The following is a 22,799-nucleotide window of genomic DNA, read 5'->3' on the forward strand; positions in this document are numbered from 1 at the left end:
CAGCGCCCTACTCACTGAGCCACAGGCACTGCCCGAAAAGGGCAATTTTCAAAAGGTGCAGAACCATTCCATTTCGGCCAATAGTAGCCCTAGCCTGTAATCCTAATGCTCTGGGAGGCTGAGCCAGGAGATTGACTTCAGGTCAGGAGTTAGAGACCAGCCTGAGCAAGAGCAAAACAGCCCCCCGACTCCCATCTTTACAAAAAATAGAAAAATTAGCTGGGCTTCATGGTGATAGTCCCCGCTACTCGGGAGGCTGAGGCAGGAGAATCATTGAGCCCAGGAGTCTGAGGTTGCTGTGAGCTGTGACATCACAGTACTCTAGGCTGGGCAACAGAAAGGGAGACTCTGTCTCAAAAAAAAAAAAAAAGTGATTATAAAATTTTGCTTGTGTAAAGGTAGAAAAAGAATGTGATTGTTTTCTTTTTTGATATGACTTTTCCATAAATGCGTAGATTAGAACTCTTTTGTCACAGACACCTGTACTGTTAGCCACACTGGTCTCCACCAGCTCTTTCTGACCCCAAAGCCAAGTGCTATGCCTTATTAAGATGCTTTATTAAACGCTCATACTTTATGGCCACCATCTCACCCCATACGTCTCTGCTTACAACCTGGCCTGACCACCCAGCTGTCCTCAGGTCTCCTGCTGGTTTCCTGCCCACGACTATCAAGGCGTCATAACTGGTCAATGGACGAGTTTGCAATACAATTTCCACCAACATCAAATCCACAGACTGCCAGCTTCATGAGGGTAGGAGTTCTACCTTGTTCACGGGACAAATGTCCCTGGCACTTAGTAAATGCTCTATAACAGCAGTTCTCAGCTCAGCGCCTGTGGCTCAAGTGGCTAAGTCACCAGCCACATACACTTGAGCTGGCGGGTTCCAATCCAGCCCGGGGCTGGCCAAACAACAATGACGGCTGTAACGAAAAATAGCCTCTCAAGGCAGACTACTTGGGAGGTGGAGGCAGGAGAATCGCTTGAGCCCAGGAGTTGGAGGTTGCTGTGAGCTGTGACACCATAGCACTCTACCCAGGGGGACAGCTTGAGGCTCTGTCTCAAAAAAAAAAGAAAAGAAAAGAAAAGAAAACAGCAGTTCTCAACCTGTGGGTTCTCAACCTGTGGGTTGAACTGTATTAAAGGGTTGCGGCATTAGGGAGGTTGAGCACCACTGCTGTATAAATACGTAAGGAGCAAGTAAAAACAGATCAGAGACCACCAACTTTAACCTCTCCAAATCAGATTTCTTCTTCAAGACATTTGATTTTCTAGAGAAAATCATGCTCTTTCATTCTCCATGAAAAAAGTAACGAAACAGCCCCCAAATCAGCCTGTGCTTGAGTAGTGTAAGCTTTTTACATAATAAAGGGGATATAAATACAGGGTGTCCCAAAGGTTGCCCGGAAATCGCCAGACCTAGAAAATTTAGCTAAATGTACATTTATTTACAAAATATTCATTATAAAATTTTACAAAGAAGTGGCCAACACATAGAAAATATTTTGTAGGGGCGGCGCCTGTGGCTCAGTCGGTAAGGCGCCGGCCCCATATACCGAGGGTGGCGGGTTCAAATTCTGCCCGGACAAACTGCAACCAAAATATAGCCGGGCGTTGTGGCGGGCGCCTGTAGTCCCAGCTACTCGGGAGGCTGAGGCAAGAGAATCGCTTAAGCCCAGGAGTTGGAGGTTGCTGTGAGCTGTGTGAGGCCACGGCACTCTACCGAGGGCCATAAAGTGAGACTCTGTCTCTACAAAAAAAAAAAAAAAGAAAATCTTTTGTAGGCTCCTGGCCCGTAGCTCAGTGAGTAAGGTGCCAGCCACATACACCGAGGCTGGCAGGTTCGAGCCCGGCCCATGCCTGCCAAACAACAATGACAACTGCAACCCAAAAATAGCCCTGTACTTGGGAGATTGAGGCAAGAGAATCGCTTAAGCCCAAGAGTTTGAGGTTGCTGTGAACTGTGACGCCACAGCCCTCTACCAAGGGTAACATTGTGAGACTGTCTCAAAAAAAAAAAAAAAAAGAAAGAAAGAAAATATTTTGTAATGAGTATTTTATAAATAAATGTATATTTAGCTACAATTTCCCATTTCTATGTATGGTGACTCTATAGCAACCTTTGAGACACCCTGTCTATCTGCATAGGAATATATGCCTACATTTTCAAAAAGAAACAATGGAAGGATGTATCAAAAACTAAGTTTTAAAAAGTTACTTTATACTGAACAGGGAACGGACAAAAGATATAAAGCTAGATCTCTCTGAATATGCCTGGTTTTATAGTTTTAACTTTGAAACTATATGTTTTACATAATAACGAAAGTATGTCGCGGAACAGCATAGCAGTGTTTAAAGATGGAAAACAATGAATCCAGTTGTCTGTGTCTCTGTGGGCAAACCCACCTGTGCACAGATAATTCACATTAATCTCTCCAGGGGAGACCAGTGTGCTCTGGACGGCCAGATGCCCTGGCCCCACCCACAGAGTTCCTGAGTAAGATCTGATAATTTGCACTTCTAACAATTTCTCAGGTGTGCTGATTTTATTTTTTTTTTTATTTATTTTGGAGACAAAGTCTCACTCTGTTGCCCTGGGTAGAGTGGTGTGGTGTCATCATAGCTCACAGCAACCTCAAACTCTTGGACCTAATTGATCCTTTTACCTCAGCCTCCCTAGTAGCTGGGACTACAGGCACCCCACACACACAATGACCTGCTATTTTTTTTTTTTTTTTTTTTTTGTATTTTTAGTAGAGACAGGGTCTCGCTGATTGCTCAATCTGGCCTTGAACTCCTGAGCTCAAGTGATCCACCCAGTTTGGCCTCCCAGAGTGTTGGGATTACAGGCGTGAGCCACCACACCCAGCCAGTGTTGATTTTGCTTATCTGGGACATTAGGAAAACCACTGCTATGGACAGACAGAACTACGGAAGGAGAACTGCACCCTTCCTTGGGTGATTGTTTAGTAATGAGATTGGCATGATGTTTTTGTTATATACAGCAGATAAAGCAGATTAAGTCATTATCATGCAGTAGGAACCCAGGTTTTCAGATAATCAAAAATGAAATCAAGAAGTAAAAACTCAACACTTTGCCAGGCGCGGTGGCTCACATCTGTAGTCCTAGCACTCTGGGAGGCCGAGGCAGGTGGATTGCTTAAGCTCACAAGTTCAAAACCAACCTGAGCAAAAACAAGACCCTGTCTCGAGTAAAAATAGGAAAACTGAGGCAAGAGGATCGCTTGAGCCTGAGTTTCAGGTTGCTATGAGGTATGACACCACAGCACTCTACCCAAGGCGACAGCTTGAGACTCTTATCTCAAAAAAAAAAAAAAAGAAAAGAACTCTAAAAGTAGACTGGAAATAGCAGTATTCATTGAGGATTTTTTTTTTCTTAAAAAAAAGTATATCCAACAGCGTACTTAAATAAAATCCTCTGCAATTGGAAAAAAAAAAAAAAAAGTATATCCTTGTTCCTTACATCAATAAGGGCCAGGAGCTCAAGCACCCAAGTAGGAATGAGTAACCCTTCCCCAAAATTTGTCATTTCTAATTACCACATTTCCCATAAAAGGAACCTAAGATTCTTGGGAAATGACTGTTTTCAGGTCTGGGCCAGTACAAAATGACCTTGGGTTATCTTGTCATAACGAAAGGCTGAGAAGCCTTCAGACAGTTGTCCGATAAACACCAGACCAACTGGAAGGAGCCTCCACTAGCCAAAACCAGGGGACCCTGGCACCCCACCCGGATGTGGGATCGCTTACACCACATCCAGGGCATAAAGATGGGTGATCTCAAAACAAAAATTTAAAAGGTCATTCATGGGTCACCTATGAAGGATGTTGGGTACTAACTCATCCATTCATTTTCAAGGGTGGTAAAAAATCAAAACCCAAGCATTTACTCTTATTTTTCAAACTTTATTCCAATGTAACCAATAGCTATAAGCAAGGTCTTCTTGTAAGAATTTCAACCAACAGATCAGGCGTGGTAGCTCATGCCTGTAATTCTAGCACTTTGGAAGGCAGAGGCAGGAGGCTCATTTGAGGCCAGGAGTTCAAGATCGACCATAGGCAACATTATCTCTACCAAAAAAAACTTTTTTTTTGAGATAGTCTCATTATGTTGCCCTTGGTAGAGTGCAGTGGCATCATAGTTCACAGCAACCTCAAACTCTTGGGCTTAAGCAATCCTCTTGCCTCAGCCTCCCAAGTAGCTGGACTACAGGCACCCCACAATGCCTGGCTATTTTTTTTTTATTGTTAAGTCATAGCTGTGTGCATTAGCGTAAAAAATCTTTTTTGTTGTCGTTGTTGCAGTTTGGCCAGGGCCAGGTTTGAACTTGCCACCTTCGGCATATGGGGCCGGGGCCCTACTCACTGAGCCACAGGCACCGCGCCTCCCAGCTCTTTCTTTTCTTGTAGTTGTTATTATGGTTTGGCAGCCCCAGTGTATGTGGCCGGTGCCCTAGCTGCTGAGCTACAGGTGCCAAGCCTACGAAAAACTTTTTTAATGAGACAGGAGTGGCAACAGGTGCCTGCCTGTAGTCCCAGCTACTCAGCCCTTTTCTCCCAGAAGTGAGCCCAGATCTCCATTAAGCCTCTACATTTGTTAGTTTACAGAAAACAGAGACTGAAGAAACTGGTTAAATAAACCACAAATATGTAATAAACAGAAACAAGAACGTGAGAACTGTAGAACAAACCATCCGGTTTCTTCACTAATAAAAAGGCCAGGTGCAGGGGGTCATGCCTGTAATCCCAGCACTCTGGGAAGCTGAGGCAAGAGGATTGTTTGAGCTCAGGACTTTAAGACAAATATGAGGCTCGGCACCTATAGCTCAAGCAGCTAGGGCACCAGCCACATACACCAGAGCTGGCGGGTTCGAATCCAGCCCGGGCCTGCCAAACGACGGTTAACTACGAGGAAAAAAAATAGCCGGGTGTTGTGGCAGACACCTCTAGTCTCAGTTACTTGGGAGGCTGAGGCAAGAGAATTGCTTAAGCCCAAGAGTTTGAGGTTGCTGTGAGCTGTGACACCACGGTATTCTACCCAGGGCGACAGCTTGAGACCATCTCAAAAAAAAAAAAAAAGAAAAAAAAATAGAATAAGACAAGCCTGAGCAAGAGCAAGACCCATCTCTACTAAAAACAAGTCAAAGCATTTGTGGTGGACTGGATTAAGAGGCTTATGCAGCCTGTAAATGTCACACGTGTGTGTCAACTATGGCACGGCAAACTAAGACATTTGAGGTAACCAGGGATCGCAGACATGGACTGGCAGAGACTGGTTGCCAGAAATCCTTCACTTAGTTGGGTGTGATCACGAGAAGTGCTTATCTGTTAGATACCGACTAAAGTATTTTAGAGATCAAAGGAAATCCTGTCTGAGATTTGCTTTAAAATATTCCAGGAGGAGAAAGGGGAGTGACAAAAGTTCTGATGAGTGAACAGGGGTCCATTTCATTACACTCATCTATAATACTGTATGTATAAAATTGTTATCGATAGGGCCAGGAGCAGTGGCTCACGCCTGTAATCTGGGAGGCCAAGGCTAGTAGATTGCCTGAGCTCACTGGTCCAAACTAGCCTGAGCAAGAGCAAGGCCTCTATCTCTAAAAATAGCTGGGCATTGTGGTGGGCGCCTGTAGTCCCAGCTACTTAGGAGGCTGAGGCAAGAGAATCGCTTGAGCCCAAGAATTTGAGGTTGCTGTGAGCTAAGATGCCATGACATTCTACCGAGGGCTACAAAGTGAGACTCTGTCTCAAAAAGAAAGAAAGAAACCAGAAACACAATAAAGACCAAAACCCACGACTGCAAAACACCAAATCTTTATTTACATCCATATATAATAACATAACTTTAAGCTGAAATATATCATAAATAAAACAAGTAATGTCTACTGTTTGACAACTTATCAACCATTAAAATAAATCAAACTGGAATGAAATAAATACGTTAACAAAAATCCAACGAATTGTACCTCTATTATATGTACTGTTGTCTCAAAGAAAAAAAACATACAAAACCAGTAGTATACCAATAGTTAATACTGATGGACAAAAAACATACTTTGAAGTACAAAGGGCTGTGGAAAAAAAAAAATTGGTATTTTTATGCATTCAGAAATGTGGTTGAAAAGGAGAAATCTGAAAGCCCAAAACATTTCAGCATAACACGAACTGACTTGTTTTCAAACAGATTTGGTGATTTTATTTTTTAATACAGGTTTAATTTCAGCCCTCTGTTATCACATACCCCCATTTTAAGATTTATGTTTATAGTCACAGCAAGCTTTCTGTAACACTCATTGGATTAGGCAAAGACTGAATCAATCATCTTGCAAAATGTGTTAATCTTCAAAATAGGCTATAAAAGTGCAAAACTATGAAAACAAAATCTAGATTATGTACATATGGCTCAGCTTGTGAACAGGAAAAAAGGTCACTAGTGTACACTTTCCTGATAGAAAGCCCTTCATGGCGATGCCAGCAGACGGACCTCAGCTGGGTCTCCCTGGAACACAGGAGTTAAGACTTCTTTCTATCAAGGACACCTCATGTTGCATAATGAAAAAGAAAGAATCAGGGCTCTTTTAGGACTTTATCCGTGCTCTGTGGAGAAGAGCAGGGTCAGAAAAATTAACAGTGCAAATTTATTTTTGAAGGTTTCTTAATAAAATATTTTGTGGCTGCTAACGCCACATAGTGCTGAATAAACTCAGCCATGGACAGCGCATTAAAGGAACAAAAGTTTAAAATATCTAGTAAGCCAGCTAGTGGCTATCCTTTCTAAAACCCAAACTGCATGTGCGCTGAGAAAAACATCGGTGCTTCAAAACAACCCAAAATGGGAAGACAAAGGAGCCCTGGGAACAGATTCTCTCTTCCCCGACTCCCAGGAGGCTCAGCCAGCAGTTTTCTTAGTCAGAATCCATGTGTCTGTAATTAATTTTAATATATCCACGGTCAACCCAAGGCCAGACACGTCAAGACTACCAAATACGAACCTAAAATTTTCCAAAAGGACTTTCCTTTCCTTTAAAATTGTTTCCCAACATTTCCAATTCACATATATAATTTAACATTTATGTTTTGAATATACTATTTTAGGCGAACACTCAAAAAACCCTGAATTTTCCAACAGAAATGATTAATTTGATAGAAAACAAATTGAAGTAACTCCACATGCAGTTTGCACTGTTCACGTGATAACCTGGCTGCTCTACAGAGGAAATGCGTCTCTGTAGACACTGAAAACCCCACAAACCACCCAGGCCCTCAGGAAAGGGCTGTGGGGGTGGGGGGGGGGATGCTCCAGGAAGGGGCGCGTCCTCCTCCGTTGCCATGCCGAAATTTGCAATAAAAGGGGGCCAAATCCAGAGCGGCTGGTCTCAACATCCGCAGCACATGTCCATAGAGGGTCGTACTTCTGTTAACAATTTTGTTAAGACAACAACAGATTTGAGAGGATTCAACATAATACAAAAATCATGGAGAATGTTTTTAAAAACATACATATATTAAACGAAAGAGCACAAATAGCAGAAGAAAAATTGCTCAAAGGGATGAGCTACATCAGAGAAAAGGTTACACAGAGTATCTAACCACACAGGTTTACAACTTAAATATTTACAGATTTTTTTTACCTGAGGTGCAAGCATTATATACTTTCCCCCCCCACCAGGCCCCGCCCCAACCCAAATGATTTCTTTTCAGCAGCGCTCAAGTATGCAAAGATTCCACTTCTTATTTGGTCAATTCTAAAAAAAATATTATTCAGGGACAAAATAGAGATTCCCAGTCCCCCCCGTGTAAATAGCCCAACAACTAGTTTTATTGCTATTTGGTACAAAAGTTAACAGAACAACTTTACAAAACCGTAGTGTTCCTTATCTGTTCTTGTATGTTCTATGCACAGTACAATCACAGCTTATTTCAGTAGCTTTCACCATTCGCCTTCTCAAAGGATGAACTAAATTTAATTTCATGGAGAGTACACACATCCATCAAGACCTAAGGGAGGAAAAATAAAAAGTGATTAAGATTAAAAACCAAATAGTGCAGAAAATTCATAAAAAAAAGTACAGCAAACAACTGAAGGCATGCAGAAACGCAGTGGGTTCCACTGAAGTTCAAATGCTGCAACGACAGTATCAGGAGACGAAAATAAATATCGCTGCGCTGGTCAGGAGATACACCTGCAGCGATCTGACGGAGAGGATGTAATCACAAATCAGAATTTAAGGAAAGTTACGACTTAAAAAGGCAATTGCCACCTACAAGAAACAGAGTTTACATGCTAGGAAACAAAAATGTATGGAATGAACCAGGAATATTTAACAAAACATACGTAATTCGTAACAACTTCCCTTCATGAGAAAGACGGCATATAAAACCATTTATATTATTATTTGCTTAGCCAACATCTATCAGGTTATCAGTAATATTCCAGATAATGGGCCAGGTGTTGAACGGAGGCGTCCCCTCTCCAGTTAGCTAGTGGTAGAAGATGAGCACACAGGGGAGACGGGTGGAAATGGGGATGAACCATGGGCAGGAAGAACGCAAAGGAAGTGCCCAGCTCCCAATGAAGACTTTACAGAAAAGATAGGGGATAGTCCTGAGCGCCACACCCAGAGAGGGGTGCTGGCAGAAGGGAAGGCCAGCCAAGAAGCCCAGAATTTACAGAGCGAGGCCAGGTACCATGGGCTACTACTGATCGGCTGTACTGCAGACTGCAAGTAATCTGTTACTAATACTCAGCTCCGTGTACTCCACTGATCGTGTATTTCTCTGTTCTAATGTAGAGGGGATTTGTTGTGATTCCTGTGATTGAGGACACTTTAGTCATTCCCATTATGGAAGTGGGTGAAGTTGATTGGGAAAGGAGGATTCCACACTGCCTAAAGCTGATGTTGCCCCTGAAGAATGTCACTGTGTGTACCCCCGTGAAAATACGGAGGACTTTTTCCCTGGACCAGGGTTATCCTGTCTCCTAACACTGAGCCAGCCCTCAGTAAAGAGACTACTCAAGCAGCATATGGTGACAGATTTACCCGAGAGAACTGAATCTGTCCAGGAACCCCAGTCTTTTCATTCAACTTTACTGTGAAATGAGACCTAGTGAGACCCTCACACAGACATCACACTGTGCCCAAACTCTGGATAAACACATACAATTCTGATGACACAACATACTATTTGGGCCTCATGGAGTTACTCTACCTACAGCTAAACACATTTGATATGTGAACCATAAAAGTCAAAATAAACCCTCTACTGGCTGGCTCCTATCCCAGTTCTCGTCCCCCAAACAGACAAGGATTTATAAAACTTGAACAGGCTCTAAAACCAGAAGGTTAGTCACAGGCTTTGAAAGGGGCAGGCCTAGGACAAAAACCAGACACCTGCCACACACAGGCCGAGGGGGGCTTGGAACAAGTTGCATAATCCATGCCTCAGTTTTCTTGTCTGCAAAATGTACACAGCACTTCCTACCCCCAGGTCAAAAATGTTTTCTGTTAAGGACCAGACAGTAAATATATATTTTTTTTTTTTTTTGTAGAGACAGAGTCTCATTTTATGGCCCTCGGTAGAGTGCCGTGGCCTCACACAGCTCACAGCAACCTCCAACTCCTGGGCTTAAGCGATTCTCTTGCCTCAGCCTCCCGAATAGCTGGGACTACAGGCACCCGCCACAACGCCCGGCTATTTTTTGGTTGCAGTTCAGCCAGGGCCGGGTTTGAACCCACCACCCTCGGTATATGGGGCCGGCGCCTTACTGACTGAGCCACAGGCGCCGCCCACAGACAGTAAATATTAATTAGTTTTGCAGCCCAGGCAGTCTGTTGCAATTACTCAACTTTGTGGTAGCAGAGAAACAGCCAACAGGTGACAAAGTGGCATGGCCATGTTCCAATAAAACTTTATTCACAAGTTTGCAGATTCCTGGCCTAATGCCCCCATTCTAACAAGGATGAAGTGAGACCCTGATTATAAAACGCTTCACTCAGTGCCCAGCACAAAGTCCAGTCCAGTCACTGTGAGTGTTTTTACTATTATCATCACTGCCAATACCCAATGGCCCTATGCATTCTAAATTTTAAAACATCTAAAAAAAAGTCAAAATTAAAAGTAATTTATATTAGACAAGCTACACAGTTTACTTTCAATTAAGTTAAATCAATACATTATATTTAGTTAAAATATGCTCACCTTTTTTCCCTAAAAATAAGAAAAATCAAGTTTTTTTGTCATTTGGTCGATAATGTGCATTCCCAATATAATTCTCGTAGTTTCTCTTCTGCAGCATGGTGCTAGACAAGTGTTGATACGACACAGGTCTTTTTCCTGATTGAAAAAAAAATGTAAAGGAGCACTTAGAGTTAAGGTCGAGCTATTAGATAAGAATATATATATTTTTTTCTTTTTCTTTTTTTTTTTTTTTTTTGGTAGAGACAGAGTCTCACTTTATGGCCCTCGGTAGAGTGCCGTGGCCTCACACAGCTCACAGCAACCTCCAACTCCTGGGCTTAAGCGATTCTCTTGCCTCAGCCTCCCAAGTAGCTGGGACTACAGGCGCCCGCCACAACGCCCGGCTATTTTTTGGTTGCAGTTTGGCGGGGACCGGGTTTGAACCCGCCACCCTCGGTATATGGGGCCGGCGCCTTACCGACTGAGCCACAGACGCCGCCCCATATATATATATTTTCAAAATCCCCTACTGCAGATAACATGATCCGTGTCCAATGTGTGTTTGCACAGTAATGACTTGTTTTTATAAGAACATTTGTTAGCACAGAATTTTGTTGAAGTTTCTAAAGCTCAAATTATCAAGGTTCTAGGCTGTCATCAGGAAGAACAAAAAGCCAAACAAACAAAAATGATAGCATAAAATATGTTAACCCTGCAGGCACTATGAACCAGAACCATGTGCAGAACAAGAGCTTAAAAAACAAACACCCAAGGGTGGACTTGACTTCTAACCCTGGGCTTCTCAAGTAAAGACACAGTTTTGATTCATATCCATTTTAAGCACTGTGGGAAAGGTGGATACTTTTAATCAAAGGCACCAAAAATTACTATTTCATCACAATTTTTATAAAATCTTCTGGAGTGTGCAAAGACAACTGTTTTCTAATCCACCAACCCTACCAGACCAAGTGGCATCAAACTCTTCTTGACAGAGCACTGTCACTACAGTGACTCCTTAATTCGAATTAACACAAACTGAGAGATTTGAAATGATTTTGTCTCTTTGGGGCAACACAAACCAGCCAAGTTTAAAGGAAGATGTGGTTTGGTCAAGTTTGCCAAGAGTACACATTCCTGGGACACTCTGATCTACCTATTCACAAGACAGGCATGTGCCAGGCACCTGTATGAACTGCTGCCACCTGGAAAATGCTTCCATAGGAGAACACCAAAGTCATCTGCAAGGTTAATGGTTTACGCCTATGAGAAAAAATTATGTCATTTAAAAAACTCACTTAATGAAAAAAAAAAAAAAAAAAAAAACAAACTCAATGGTGGTGCCCATGGCTCAGTGGGTAGGGCACCGGCCACATACACCGAGGCTGGAGGGTTCAAACCCGTCCAGGGGCCAGCTAGAAAAACATACAAAGACAACTGCAACAACAACAACAACAAAAACAGCCGGGCGTTGTGTTGGGCGCCTGCGGTCCCAGCTACTTGGGAGGCTGAGGCAAGAGAATCGCTTAAGCCCAAGACTTTGAGGTTGCTGTGAGCTGTGACGCCACAGCACTCTACCCAGGACAACAGCTTGAGACTCTGTCTCAAAAAAAAAACAACTCACTGGGCGGCGCCTGTGGCTCAGTCGGTAAGGCGCCGGCCCCATATACCGAGGGTGGTGGGTTCAAACCCGGCCTCGGCCAAACTGCAACCAAAAAATAGCCAGGGGTTGTGGCGGGCGCCTGTAGTCCCAGCTACTCGGGAGGCTGAGGCAAGAGAATCGCTTAAGCCCAGGAGTTGGAGGTTGCTGTGAGCTGTGTGAGGCCACGGCACTCTACCGAGGGCCATAAAGTGAGACTCTGTCTCTACAAAAAAAAAAAAAAAAAAAAACTCACTTAATAAAGGTATCCCTCAGTATCCAGACGCCTGGGGCACTGAATACAATGCGTATATAACCTAGAGTGAGCACCTCCAGATTACTTACACCAGATACAAAGACACTGTTCAGGGGATAACAAGAGAAAGTCTGTCCATGTTCAGCACAGACACCACCATCTATTTTTTTTTCTCATTATTTTTATCCCACAGTTGGCTGAATCCATGGATGCAGAAACTGGAAGCAGAGGGCTGACTACTTCATAAAGGCCAACCAGCCACCAGTTCTAAAAGTCCTAACACCGAATCACTCAACAAGACTGCAGTTCTCATGCCACTCTGGTTCTGCCTGATTTTGGGGGGGTGGGAGGTATGCGGGATTTACCGCCTGCCCCTCCCACACTCCCAGGGGTCAGGCACACAGCAGGACTGCGTGGGATTCCAAGCTACGCATCTAAGACACGGTTTCTGCTCTGAACCAGTCCGCCGTGCAACCTGGGTGAAACGCGTGAAGAGGCAGGTGGAGACTGAGCGCAGAGCCCAAGGTCACTGGGCACATGGGAAAGGGCCGGGACCAGGGGAGGTAAGCCAGGCTCCAAAGCAAGGGAAAGACTGGACTCAACCAGTGCTTCTCCACCATCTCTTTCATGACCACTCCAACAACAGGAAAAAAGTCAATTATTTTAGAGAAATTAAATCCTCAGGAATGCGATTCAATCCCATAGAGTTAAGCTTTGGAGGACCACAAACCATCACCAGACCTAAGACTGGTTCTTTCTCTCTACCACCCTCCAAGAATGTTTTGGGCCCCTAGGGCAGTACCACCTTCACCGAGAACATGTGGATCAGATACCAGGCAATGTGGGCGCAAATGCAATTAAAACAGGGTGCCGCCAATGCAATACCTTCTAGCGCTGAGCAGGAAGCTGGGCTCCCCGCCGGCCCGCAGGTGTACAACGGCCCAGAGCCACCGTAGGCCTTCTGGACTGTGAGCACATTCGGAGAGTCAACCTCAGCGGAGCTCAGGAACCTCGGTTTGGGGGGCAGCACTGGCGATGGGCACACACACTCCTGAGGTAAGAGCGATGTGATGCCTCTGACAACGTGGTACTTGGGGAGGTCACAGGCTCTCCTGTAATTGGCCCCCGGCTGGTCAGCGTCAAGGGCAGCTACACCGGACTTCGGTCTTTTTGGAAGGGGCTCGCCGAAGTCTGCTGTAGCGCTGCTGGCGTTCCGACTACAGAAATAGTCTCTTCCTTGGGGGACCCAGGCGCTGTCGTTCTTAGGCGGGTAATCAATGCAACCATTGACATTACCGCTACCTAGTGCGGGCTGAGAAGGGGCTGCCTGGAGAGGTTTTAACTTTGTCTCGGGTCTTTTTGTTTTGTCTGCTGCAGGTGCAATACCAGTCTTAGAAAACATCTCAGACTGCTGCTGTCTAGCAGCGGTGGCCCCTGGGCCCCCAACGCTCTGCGGTGGCCTGTGTGACTTCAGGTTGCTTGGGGCTAAAGTGCTAGAGTCTATCCCTGAAGTCAGAGGGGCTTTGCCCGGCCCAGGGGGGCTCTGCCTCACCTTCTCAGAGGGCAGGGATTTAGGCTGCGCTGGGAAAGCAGCCTTGGGCTTGGGCTTAGGGAAAACAGACAAGGGAGGCACATCTTTTCCCAGTAAAGCTGGTGGGCACCCAGTGCGCCTACTTCTAAGCAAAGACTTATTCCTGCAGTTTTTATGGACGTCAGGATTGTACTTATGCTCCAGTCTCTGGTGCATCATCAAAACTTCTGGATAAAATGTCTTGAAGGTACAAAACGGGCAGGTGATACTTGGGATTAAACTTTTACTCAAAGAAATTGCTGGGCAGTTGTGAAGTGCCCCGAGGGATAAATTCAAAGGTTTGTCTGGACAGTCTGTGCTCTGCTTGTATTTGCAATCTGCCGCCATCTCCGCGTTCTTCCCTCTGGGGCCGCCATCGATGCTGTGGGCGGTGCTGCCATCAGGAGGAGGGGTGACACCCTCTTCTGTTTTACAGAGGAGGTTATTTGCCTGAGGTTCGACTGCAGATCTCTTTTTGAACATGTCCACAAAAGCAGGGGCAGGATTTTTGTTCGCTTTATCCACACTGTCATCAGCTGCATTTTTATTGAAATCCTGAGTATCTTTGTGTGCTGGTGAGAGGACAGCGCTGCCCAGAACACTGTGAAAGACAGCAGGAGCCTCCTTGAGCTGCTTTGCAGGTGGACTGCCTTTGACTTCTTTGGCACAATCAAGAAATCTTTTCAAATTTTTGGTCTGCGCACTGTCAGAGCCGCCGAGGGCCTCTTCAGCCCCCTGGCTCTTAGCGTCCTGCTTGGCTTCGGCAGCGGCGTCCGCCTGCTTGTCTTTGTGGTGTCTCTCCAAGTGATACCTCAGAGACGTCTTCTGGGCTGCAGCGTAGTCACAAAATTCACATTTGTACGGTTTTTCACCTAAAATAAGAAATGCACCATATTATAGAAGCTTATGAAAAGCATCAAAATACATCTTTGGAAACAAGAAGAATCTATTCTGTAGGACACACAGGATTCCTTTCTTTGTCCTTTCCAATCTACTAATCTTCATATCCAGGATTTCTCACGAGTTCTTTGCCTTATCACCCTCATTATACTGAATATTAGAAAGTGTAGCCGAGGCTCAGTGCCCATAGCACAGTGGTTAAAGTGCCGGCCACAGACACTGAGGCTGGTGGGTTCGAACCCGGCCTGGGCCTGCTAAACAACAATGACAACTGCAACAAAAAAATAGCTGGGCATTGCAGCAGGCAACTGTAGTCCTAGCTCTTTCGGAGGCTGAGGCAAGAGAATCACTTAAACCCAAGAGTTTGAGGTTGCTGTGAGCAATAACGCCATGGCACTCTACCCAGGGCAACAGCTTGAGACTCTTGTCTCAAAAAGAAATAAATTAATTTTTAAAAAAAGAGGCTCAGCACCGGTAGCTCAGTGGTTACAGCGCCAGCCACATACTTGAGCAGTTCCTGGCAGGTTCAAACCCGGCCTGGGCCTGCAAAGTAACAATAGCCAGGCGTTGTGATGAGCTCCTGAAGTCCCAGCTACTTTGGGAGGCTGAGGCAAGAGAATCGCTTAAGCCCAAGAGTTTGATGTTGCTGTGAGCTGTGATGCCATAGCACTCTACAAAGTGCAACACAGTGAGACTGTCTCAAAAAAGAAAAGAAAGATTAAGACTATAAGACTGAACATATTCTCACATTATTCTAAAGTGTAAAACTATAAAAAAGATACGGCATTACAAAATGAGTTCTAGTAAGACGTGAAAGTCAAGTATAGTAATCACAAACTAAACAAGAAATTTACTTCAAAACAGGAACTGCTCAAGTTACAAGTGTCTATTATAAAAAAGTAACAGCTGCAATTAACACAGTACATGTTTATTCTTCGCTATTCCAAGAATCTAGCAGAACATTTGAACAGAAAAAGTACAGTAGATCATAATTCATTTATCTAATACGTGCTTTAAAAAAAAAACAAAGTTCTTTACCTGTATGGGTTCTGAGATGAATATTGAGGTAATAATTTGAACGGAAAAACTTTCCACAGTAACTACACTCTCTTGAGGATGTGAGATGCTTTATTTTTCCTCCATCATCATTTTTATCTTAAACAAACAAAGAAATTTTTAATTAGACAGCTGAAGTACATGTATAAGATATGCTGAATCGTTAGTGGGCGGCGCCTGTGGCTCAAAGGAGTAGGGCGTCAGCCCCATATGCTGGAGCTGGTGGGTTCAAACCCAGCCCCAGCCAAAACTGCAAAAAAAAAAAAAAATATGCTGAATCAGATATTCTTGATATAAGCATACTGAAAAGAATATTTTTATATTAGTATTGGTGTAGAAAAGGAAGGCTGAAAACATGCCAAATGCTGTTTTGAAATTGTCTAAAAGTTTTATAACATGCATGCATGTTTTTATTTTTTATTTTCTGGGTGTAGCCAAGTACACTACTCAAGCTTTAGTTCTCTGTTAGCCTGAATCACTAGAAAGAACATTTAACAGACCCAACTGCACAGGCCACTTCCAGGCCCTGGCTGCCTCTGTGCCAGGAGCATCTGCATTGCTGGAGGTGGTTGTACCACCTTCTTCAGAATAATTGACTTAGAAAAGTGTGCCAGTGTAAACCGTCAATTCCCCCAATGGTCACCAGGGTTTGGGAAAACCTTTTCATTTCAAGATTAAATCAGTTACCACTAGAGGGTAGCAAGCACAGCTTAATCTTCAACGGGAGAGAAAGTCTGACATTGGGCCAATGTAGGAAAGTTTGTCAAAATTTAGCTAAGTTTTGGAAAGTAGAATGTATTGCCCACAAGCACTCATGTAGGCAAAACTTATTTGACAACTCAAAATATGTCCCCAAACGACAATGTGTAAGGCATAAAGCTTCGATCCTGGAGGGGAAGTCGGGACAGAGTCCCTTCTACACAGCACTGTGTCTGTCTGTCCCTTGTGGACCAGACAGAGGGTGATCAGATTCACACACACCAGAGCCCTCCAAAAGACGCTCAGACGTGCAGCAATTAAAACACCCCTCCCCAGGGCGGCGCCTGTAGCTCAGTCGGTAAGGCGCCGGCCCCATATACCAAGGGTGACGGGTTCAAACCCAGCCCGGCCAAACTGCAACCAAAACATAGCCGGGCGTTGTGGCGGGCGCCTGTAGTCCCAGCTACTCGGGAGGCTGAGGCAGGATAATCGCCTAAGCCCAGGAGTTGGAGGTTGCTGTGAGCTGTGTGAGGCCACGGCACTCTACCGAGGGCCGTAAAGTGAGACTCTGTCTCTACAAAAAAAAAAAAAAAACACCCCTCCCCGAGATGAGTAAGTTGTGATCAGCGTCCCCTGTTGTACATCACACGACATGATGGTATGGATGACCACAAGGAAAGTCTGGCCCCTCTTAAAAGTTCAACGTGACTAAACTAGTCATACTGCCTTGCAAAACCGTCATGTCCCATGAAACGGCCTCTTCCCTCCTCCTCCCATATTCCTGCACTCCAGACTGTAGCTTACTAATTTTAAAAAGTGGCTTATAAGTACAACTTCGTGAACCTCCGAGTATAACACAGACGGCGCGGTGCAATCTCTCTGCTCTCCCTAGACTCCCCTCTGAGAAAGCATATATCTACTTTTAAAATGGAGATAAGCCTTAATCTTTTAAAAATCAATTATTTACTTAGTTTTATGATTGCAAAAGTAAAAAAAAAAAAAAAAAAAGCCAGGATAGTACAGAAGATAAGCCTAGACGGGAAGACCACGTAATAATATACATTTAGGATTTCCTAAATGCAGAATGCCCAACGGGCTTTCACCCAACCAGCCAGCTGGGTCTGTACCTTGATGCAATTTCCTACTTCCAAGTCAGAATTTATGGTCTGTTGCATCATATCCAAAAAGCTATGAAGTGCCTTTATTTTACAACAAAAAACATGACATTTCCGCATGTCCCTGGCTCCTGCTCTTTCAACATCACCTGACTTTACAGTGTGCATTAAAGAAAGGAGTATGAACTGTTTACAAATGGGCTGTTGAAATTATCCTTGGGAGGTGAAAGACAAGAACTCATGAGCCAATTTTGTAAACGGGGAAATCAGGGCAAAGAAGAGTTAAGCAACATATAATCGGTCACAAAACAACGCAGTGGCAGAACCAGAACCAAATGCCAGGCCGGGGCACCCCCACCCATGAATGGAGTGTTCTTGTCGCCCTGACAGACCAGCCACCCACTAGTGACTGGCAGTTTCCTTACTTTCAGGGCATCACACCAGTACAGCACTGGTGACAGGAGAAATCACTTCAACTGTGCTTAAAGCCTTTTTTATGATGTCATTGAGACTTAATGCATTTTCTAGATTTCTAAAAACTGCAGATGCTAAGTTCTTAGTTTCCTATGTCCCAAGAAACTCAAAGCATTCCAAATATTTGACATAAAACTACTGCTCTCATATCATATGATCTGAAAAAGAACAGAGCACTGACTTTAAGTAGGTGAACAGTCCAAAATGCTGTCTGGTCAAATTGATCACAGGGCTGGGCACAGTGGCTCACACCTGTAACACAGCACTCTGGAAGGCCCAGGCAGGAGGCTCACTAGAGCCAGGAACTGAAGACCACCCGGAGCCACACAGGGACCCCCACCTCTATTTTAAAAAAAAATGATTGATTGCTGGACATTGTAGAGGGCGCCTATAGTCCCAGCTACTTGGGAGGTTAAGCCAAGAGAATCGCTTAAGCCACGAAGAGTTTGACATTGCTATGAGCTGTGATACCATGGCATTCAACCAAGGGCGACATAGTGAAACTCTGCCTCAAAAATAAATAAATAAAATTTTAAAAATAAAAATAAAGAAAAAAAATAAAATAAAATAAAAATCAATGAGGCGGGGCACAGTGGTTACGCCTACAACGCACAGGGAGCCTGAGGCAGGTTGATCGCCTGAGTTCGAGACTAGCCTGAGCCAAATTGAGACAGAGTCTCTAAAAATAGCCAGGCATTGTGGCAGGCACATAGTCCCAGGTACTCAGGAGGCTGAGGCAATTGAATTGCTTGACTCCAAGAGTTTGAGGTTGCTGTGAAGTATGACGCCACTGTACTCTACCAAGGGAGACAAAGTAACTGTCTCCAAAAAATTTTTTAAAATTTTAAAAATGAGAAAAAAATGAGCCAGGCATGGTGGTATACTCCATGAGGCTAAGGCAGGAGGATGGCCTGAGCCCAGGAATTCAAGGTCACAAGGAACTATAATCTCGACACTACATTCCAGGTGAGGCAACACAAATCCATTATGGGTCTCAGACTTCGTAAAACTTTAAACACACAGTAAAGTTACACTGAAAGGATGAGAAGGAGACATTTGTTTTAATCAAAAACCACTTTCATAAATGATAATGTGGGCAGTGCCTGTGGCTCAAAGGAGTAGGGCGCTGGCCCTATATGCCGGAGGTGGTGGGTTCAAACCCAGCCCCAGCCAAAAATAGCAAAAAAATAAAGTAAAATACATGATGTTTCTGAGACCAATTCATGCTCCCATCATTTCACTTGTTGATTACTCCTGCACGTTAGGGTTTTTAAACTGTTTTTAAGCAGCAGAATCCTTTGTTCAAACAAGCTCTGGTTGAAGTGAGGCTGGCAAAAGCCCACACACAGGTGGAACCCACTGCCCCGCACCATGCCTGCCAGGGCTCGGGGTCAATACACGAGCCCATCTCCACTGACAGTTTGGTGAACAAGTGGGATTTCTTTTTTTTTTTTTTTTTTTTGTAGAGACAGAGTTTCACTTTATTGCCCTCAGTAGAGTGCCGTGGCATCACACAGCTCACAGCCCCTCCAACTCCTGGGCTTAGGCGATTCTCCTGCCTCAGCCTCCCTAGCAGCTGGGACTACAGGCGCCCGCCACAACATCCGTCTATTTTTTTGTTGCAGTTTGGCCGGGGCTGGGTTTGAACCCGCTACCCTTGGTAATATGGGGCCGGCGTATCATGATTCATATTCCCTGCATTTAGCGACAAATTGTTAATGGACACTAGTTTCCCAAACATTAAGCATGGGATGTCAGCCTGCACCAAATGGCTTCACTAATAATATTCTTTTTTTTTTAACTTTTTTTCTAATAACATTCTTATACTAGTTGACAATCGTTCCCAGTACCTTTTGTGACCACTAGAAAATTCATTTGGAATAAACACAGGAGAACTGGACCTCTGTAAAACAGGGGAGTTAATTGTGTATAAGGATAGCTTGTTTTTACAGAAAGGATCTAGAATGCAGAGAAAAACCTTAAAGTGAAATCTATCTTATCAATAATCAGATAATTATTATCAATTATCAGATAATCCTTGCTGAGGGCGCTGTCCTGTGCCCTGCAGGTGTTTAGCAGTGTCCCTAGCCTCTGCCCACAACATGCCAGCTGTGTGTCCAACACTCACACCACTGCACAGCAGTGACAATCAAAAACATCTCCAGACACTGCCAGATGTCAACAGGGGGCACAGTCGTCCTAGTTGGGCAACACTACTTTAGGCGATGTACAAGTTACAAAAATATGTGTTGTGAGCAAAACATAAAAATCCCTTAATTTTCAGAACAAGGAGAAAACATGATGGGCCTTTTAACTCAATCATTATTACAAATATGAGAAAACTGAGGCCCTGAGAGGCTAAGCACCTTCCAGAGTGCTACCCCGAAGGGCCTGGTCTTCACCCTGGTTCTCCGAGCCCCGTCCCCACTGGTGTTGTGTGGGATGAGGTGGATGGCAACATCGACAGAGCAGCTTACCCAGATGGAGCCCTTCGGGAAGCCCATCCTCAGATCCATCTTCAGAACCTCCTTCCCCTCCATCGGCAGCTCCGTTCTCCTCCAGCGTGGTGGAGAGGTCGGGAGAGCACGTCCCCGGCTGCCTCCCGTCCACAGACATGGTGGGCGACTCAGTGCCCACCCGCCGGTCCTTCTTGTGCACCCTTGAGTGTAAGACCAGCTGGTGGTAGGTTCTGAAAGCCTTGCCGCACTCGGAGCAATGCGTCGGCTTCTCTTTGTTACTGAGTAACTTGGGGTCCGCATCTACAGAAGGCACTTCACTGGTGGAGTGTCGGGACTTCTCCTTGTCTTGCGAGAGGCCTGCACAGCTGCTTTTGTTTGTTTTGGATTTTCCAGAACCTTCCGAATGGCTTTTAGGCACACTCCAAATTTCTCCAAGTTCTTTCTCTGAACTCGAGTCATCATTGTCGGTGCTCCCTTCTTGCCCCGACTCCTTCACTTCCTCCTGGCCAACAGCGACCTTGCCTTTGGTCGCCAGCTGCCAGGCCTGGTAGGTGGTGAATGGATCGAGCTGAGGTATCCACTTCACGAGCTTCGTCGTGGTTTCAGGGTGAGATTTTGGCCTTAAGTTTAAAAACTGCAAGAACTCTTCCCGTGGAGCCGGCATCCCCTCTCGCTGAAAGTCTGTCTGTGGACTGCTGGTGCTGGGAGCAGTTTTTTTGGTGTGCATCTTGCTGTGCTCAATTAGACTTTCTTTATTTGGAAATAGGAAGCCACAAACCATGCAGATTTTGTAAGGAGATGAGACGCTCTCAGCTGCATGTGCCTGCACCACCTCGTTGATTGTGACTGGACTCTCCAGGCCTTGCTGCAGTTTGTTCCTGGCCCCTGATTTGCCATTGTGTGTCCGCATGTGATTTTTCAGAAACCAGGGCTCCTTGAATCTTCTCCCACACATGTTGCACCCGTAAGTGAAAGAGTCCTTGTGTTTCTTCATGTGGATCTCAACATCAAAAGCCACTCTGAATGTCTGCCCACAGACCTCACAGCTAAAGTCTTCATTTTCTTTGCCGCTCTTGTCTTTTGGAGGTTCTGTTCGCACTTGACTTTTATCAAGTGGACTAAGATACTCTGCTTCGACCCGCAGAACTGCCGGCTCACACAGGGTGGGCCGGTGCTGCATCAAGACGTGCTTATTCAGGTCTTCGGAGTGCGTGAAGGTCTGGCTGCAAAACATGCAGTCCAGCGGCATGTAGCCCTCTATCTGGATGACGCTCTTCTCCTGCGAAGCTCGGAAAGGAACAGCAGCGCTCCCTTTCATGGACACGGCATCATCTATCTCCATCTGCGTGCCAAGAGAACTGCCGATCACTTCTGGCCCGTCCAGGTACACTAAGAGGGACTGGGTTGGCATGGTTCCTGCCACTCTAGATTTTATAAAAAAGCAAGACTCTCAGAGTTTTGTTGGGGAATTTCCAGAGTTGGAATAAGGCCACTTGTAAGACTTGTCACTCACACCTCCAGCAGCCCTGGGGCTTCAAAACTAGAGCAAATATTTATTATAAAAGTTCAAAACAAAGTGTGTAGTCTTCTAACTTCTTATCTTCAGAAGTTTTAGGAAGCTCAGTGATAGTGTCACTGGTTCTTTCCGCAAACAAAGCATACAGACTCCCCAATGCTTTGATTCCAATATGAATCAGCACAAAGCATTAGTTTTCTTTGTTTCCATTCAGTGAGTGATTCAACTGAACAAGAAGTCAATCCCAGCAACCTGGCGACCAGGGATTTCTAAACCCTAAAGGAAAAAAAATAGAAAACAGTTAGCTACACAAGGAGAAGGCGGCTGGCGTGGGTGATTCGGGGGTCTTTTCCCAGCAGAGAAGGAGGCTAATTCAGTTCCTTCACTTTTAACTGACACAGAGTGCGTCCTGTTCAACACCCCTGGTAATTAAATCACTGGCATTTTACCCAGTCAGTACACTCACTGTATCAGAATTTCATCCAGTTAAACTTAAGACATGGCACGTCACTGATTTACATCTAAAATGTCAAGTTTTCGGGCAGAAGTTGTTAAATTTGGTTGAATATATTTTAAATGCTACTAAAACGTACGTGTACCTTATAAAAAGCCTTCCCAATCTAAAGCCTCTAAGACAGTGGTTCTCAACCTTCCTAATGCAGCAGCCTTTTAATACAGTTCCTGTGGGTCGCGACCCACAGGTTGAGAACCGCTGCTCAAGAATTGTGAAAAGACAACAAAATTAAACCAGGTAAAATTTTAAAAGCCAGTGCTTAAAACTGTTTTATATATAAACAAATCTACATACAACAAATACCCAAAAGCACACCAGGAGTGCACATTCAGAGCCCAACAACAGAAAACACACCCAAACAGCACCCTTGCCGACATCCCCTCTCAAGAAACGTGGAGCAC

At 44.7% G+C, this 22,799-nt stretch overlaps 1 protein-coding gene across 4 annotated transcripts in view; it reads right to left on the reverse strand.

Moving 5' to 3' along the window:
• Positions 1-5,822: 5,822 nt before the first annotated feature.
• The window catches only part of ZNF217 (zinc finger protein 217), a 43,351-nt gene continuing 26,374 nt past the window's right edge, over positions 5,823-22,799 (reverse strand). For all 4 annotated transcript variants that reach the window (XM_053574379.1, XM_053574376.1, XM_053574377.1 and 1 more), the window contains exons 2-6: positions 20,387-22,160; positions 15,604-15,720; positions 12,981-14,537; positions 10,225-10,359; positions 5,823-8,022 (exon numbers count right to left, since the gene is read on the reverse strand). In XM_053574379.1, coding sequence (XP_053430354.1) covers positions 10,250-10,359; positions 12,981-14,537; positions 15,604-15,720; positions 20,387-21,779 — 3,177 coding nt within the window. In that variant the 5' untranslated portion in view covers positions 21,780-22,160 and the 3' untranslated portion in view covers positions 5,823-8,022; positions 10,225-10,249. The remainder of the gene's footprint in view (positions 8,023-10,224; positions 10,360-12,980; positions 14,538-15,603; positions 15,721-20,386; positions 22,161-22,799) is intronic.

This window comes from Nycticebus coucang, chromosome 21 (assembly GCF_027406575.1).
Source record: "Nycticebus coucang isolate mNycCou1 chromosome 21, mNycCou1.pri, whole genome shotgun sequence".
Taxonomy (NCBI): domain Eukaryota; kingdom Metazoa; phylum Chordata; class Mammalia; order Primates; family Lorisidae; genus Nycticebus; species Nycticebus coucang.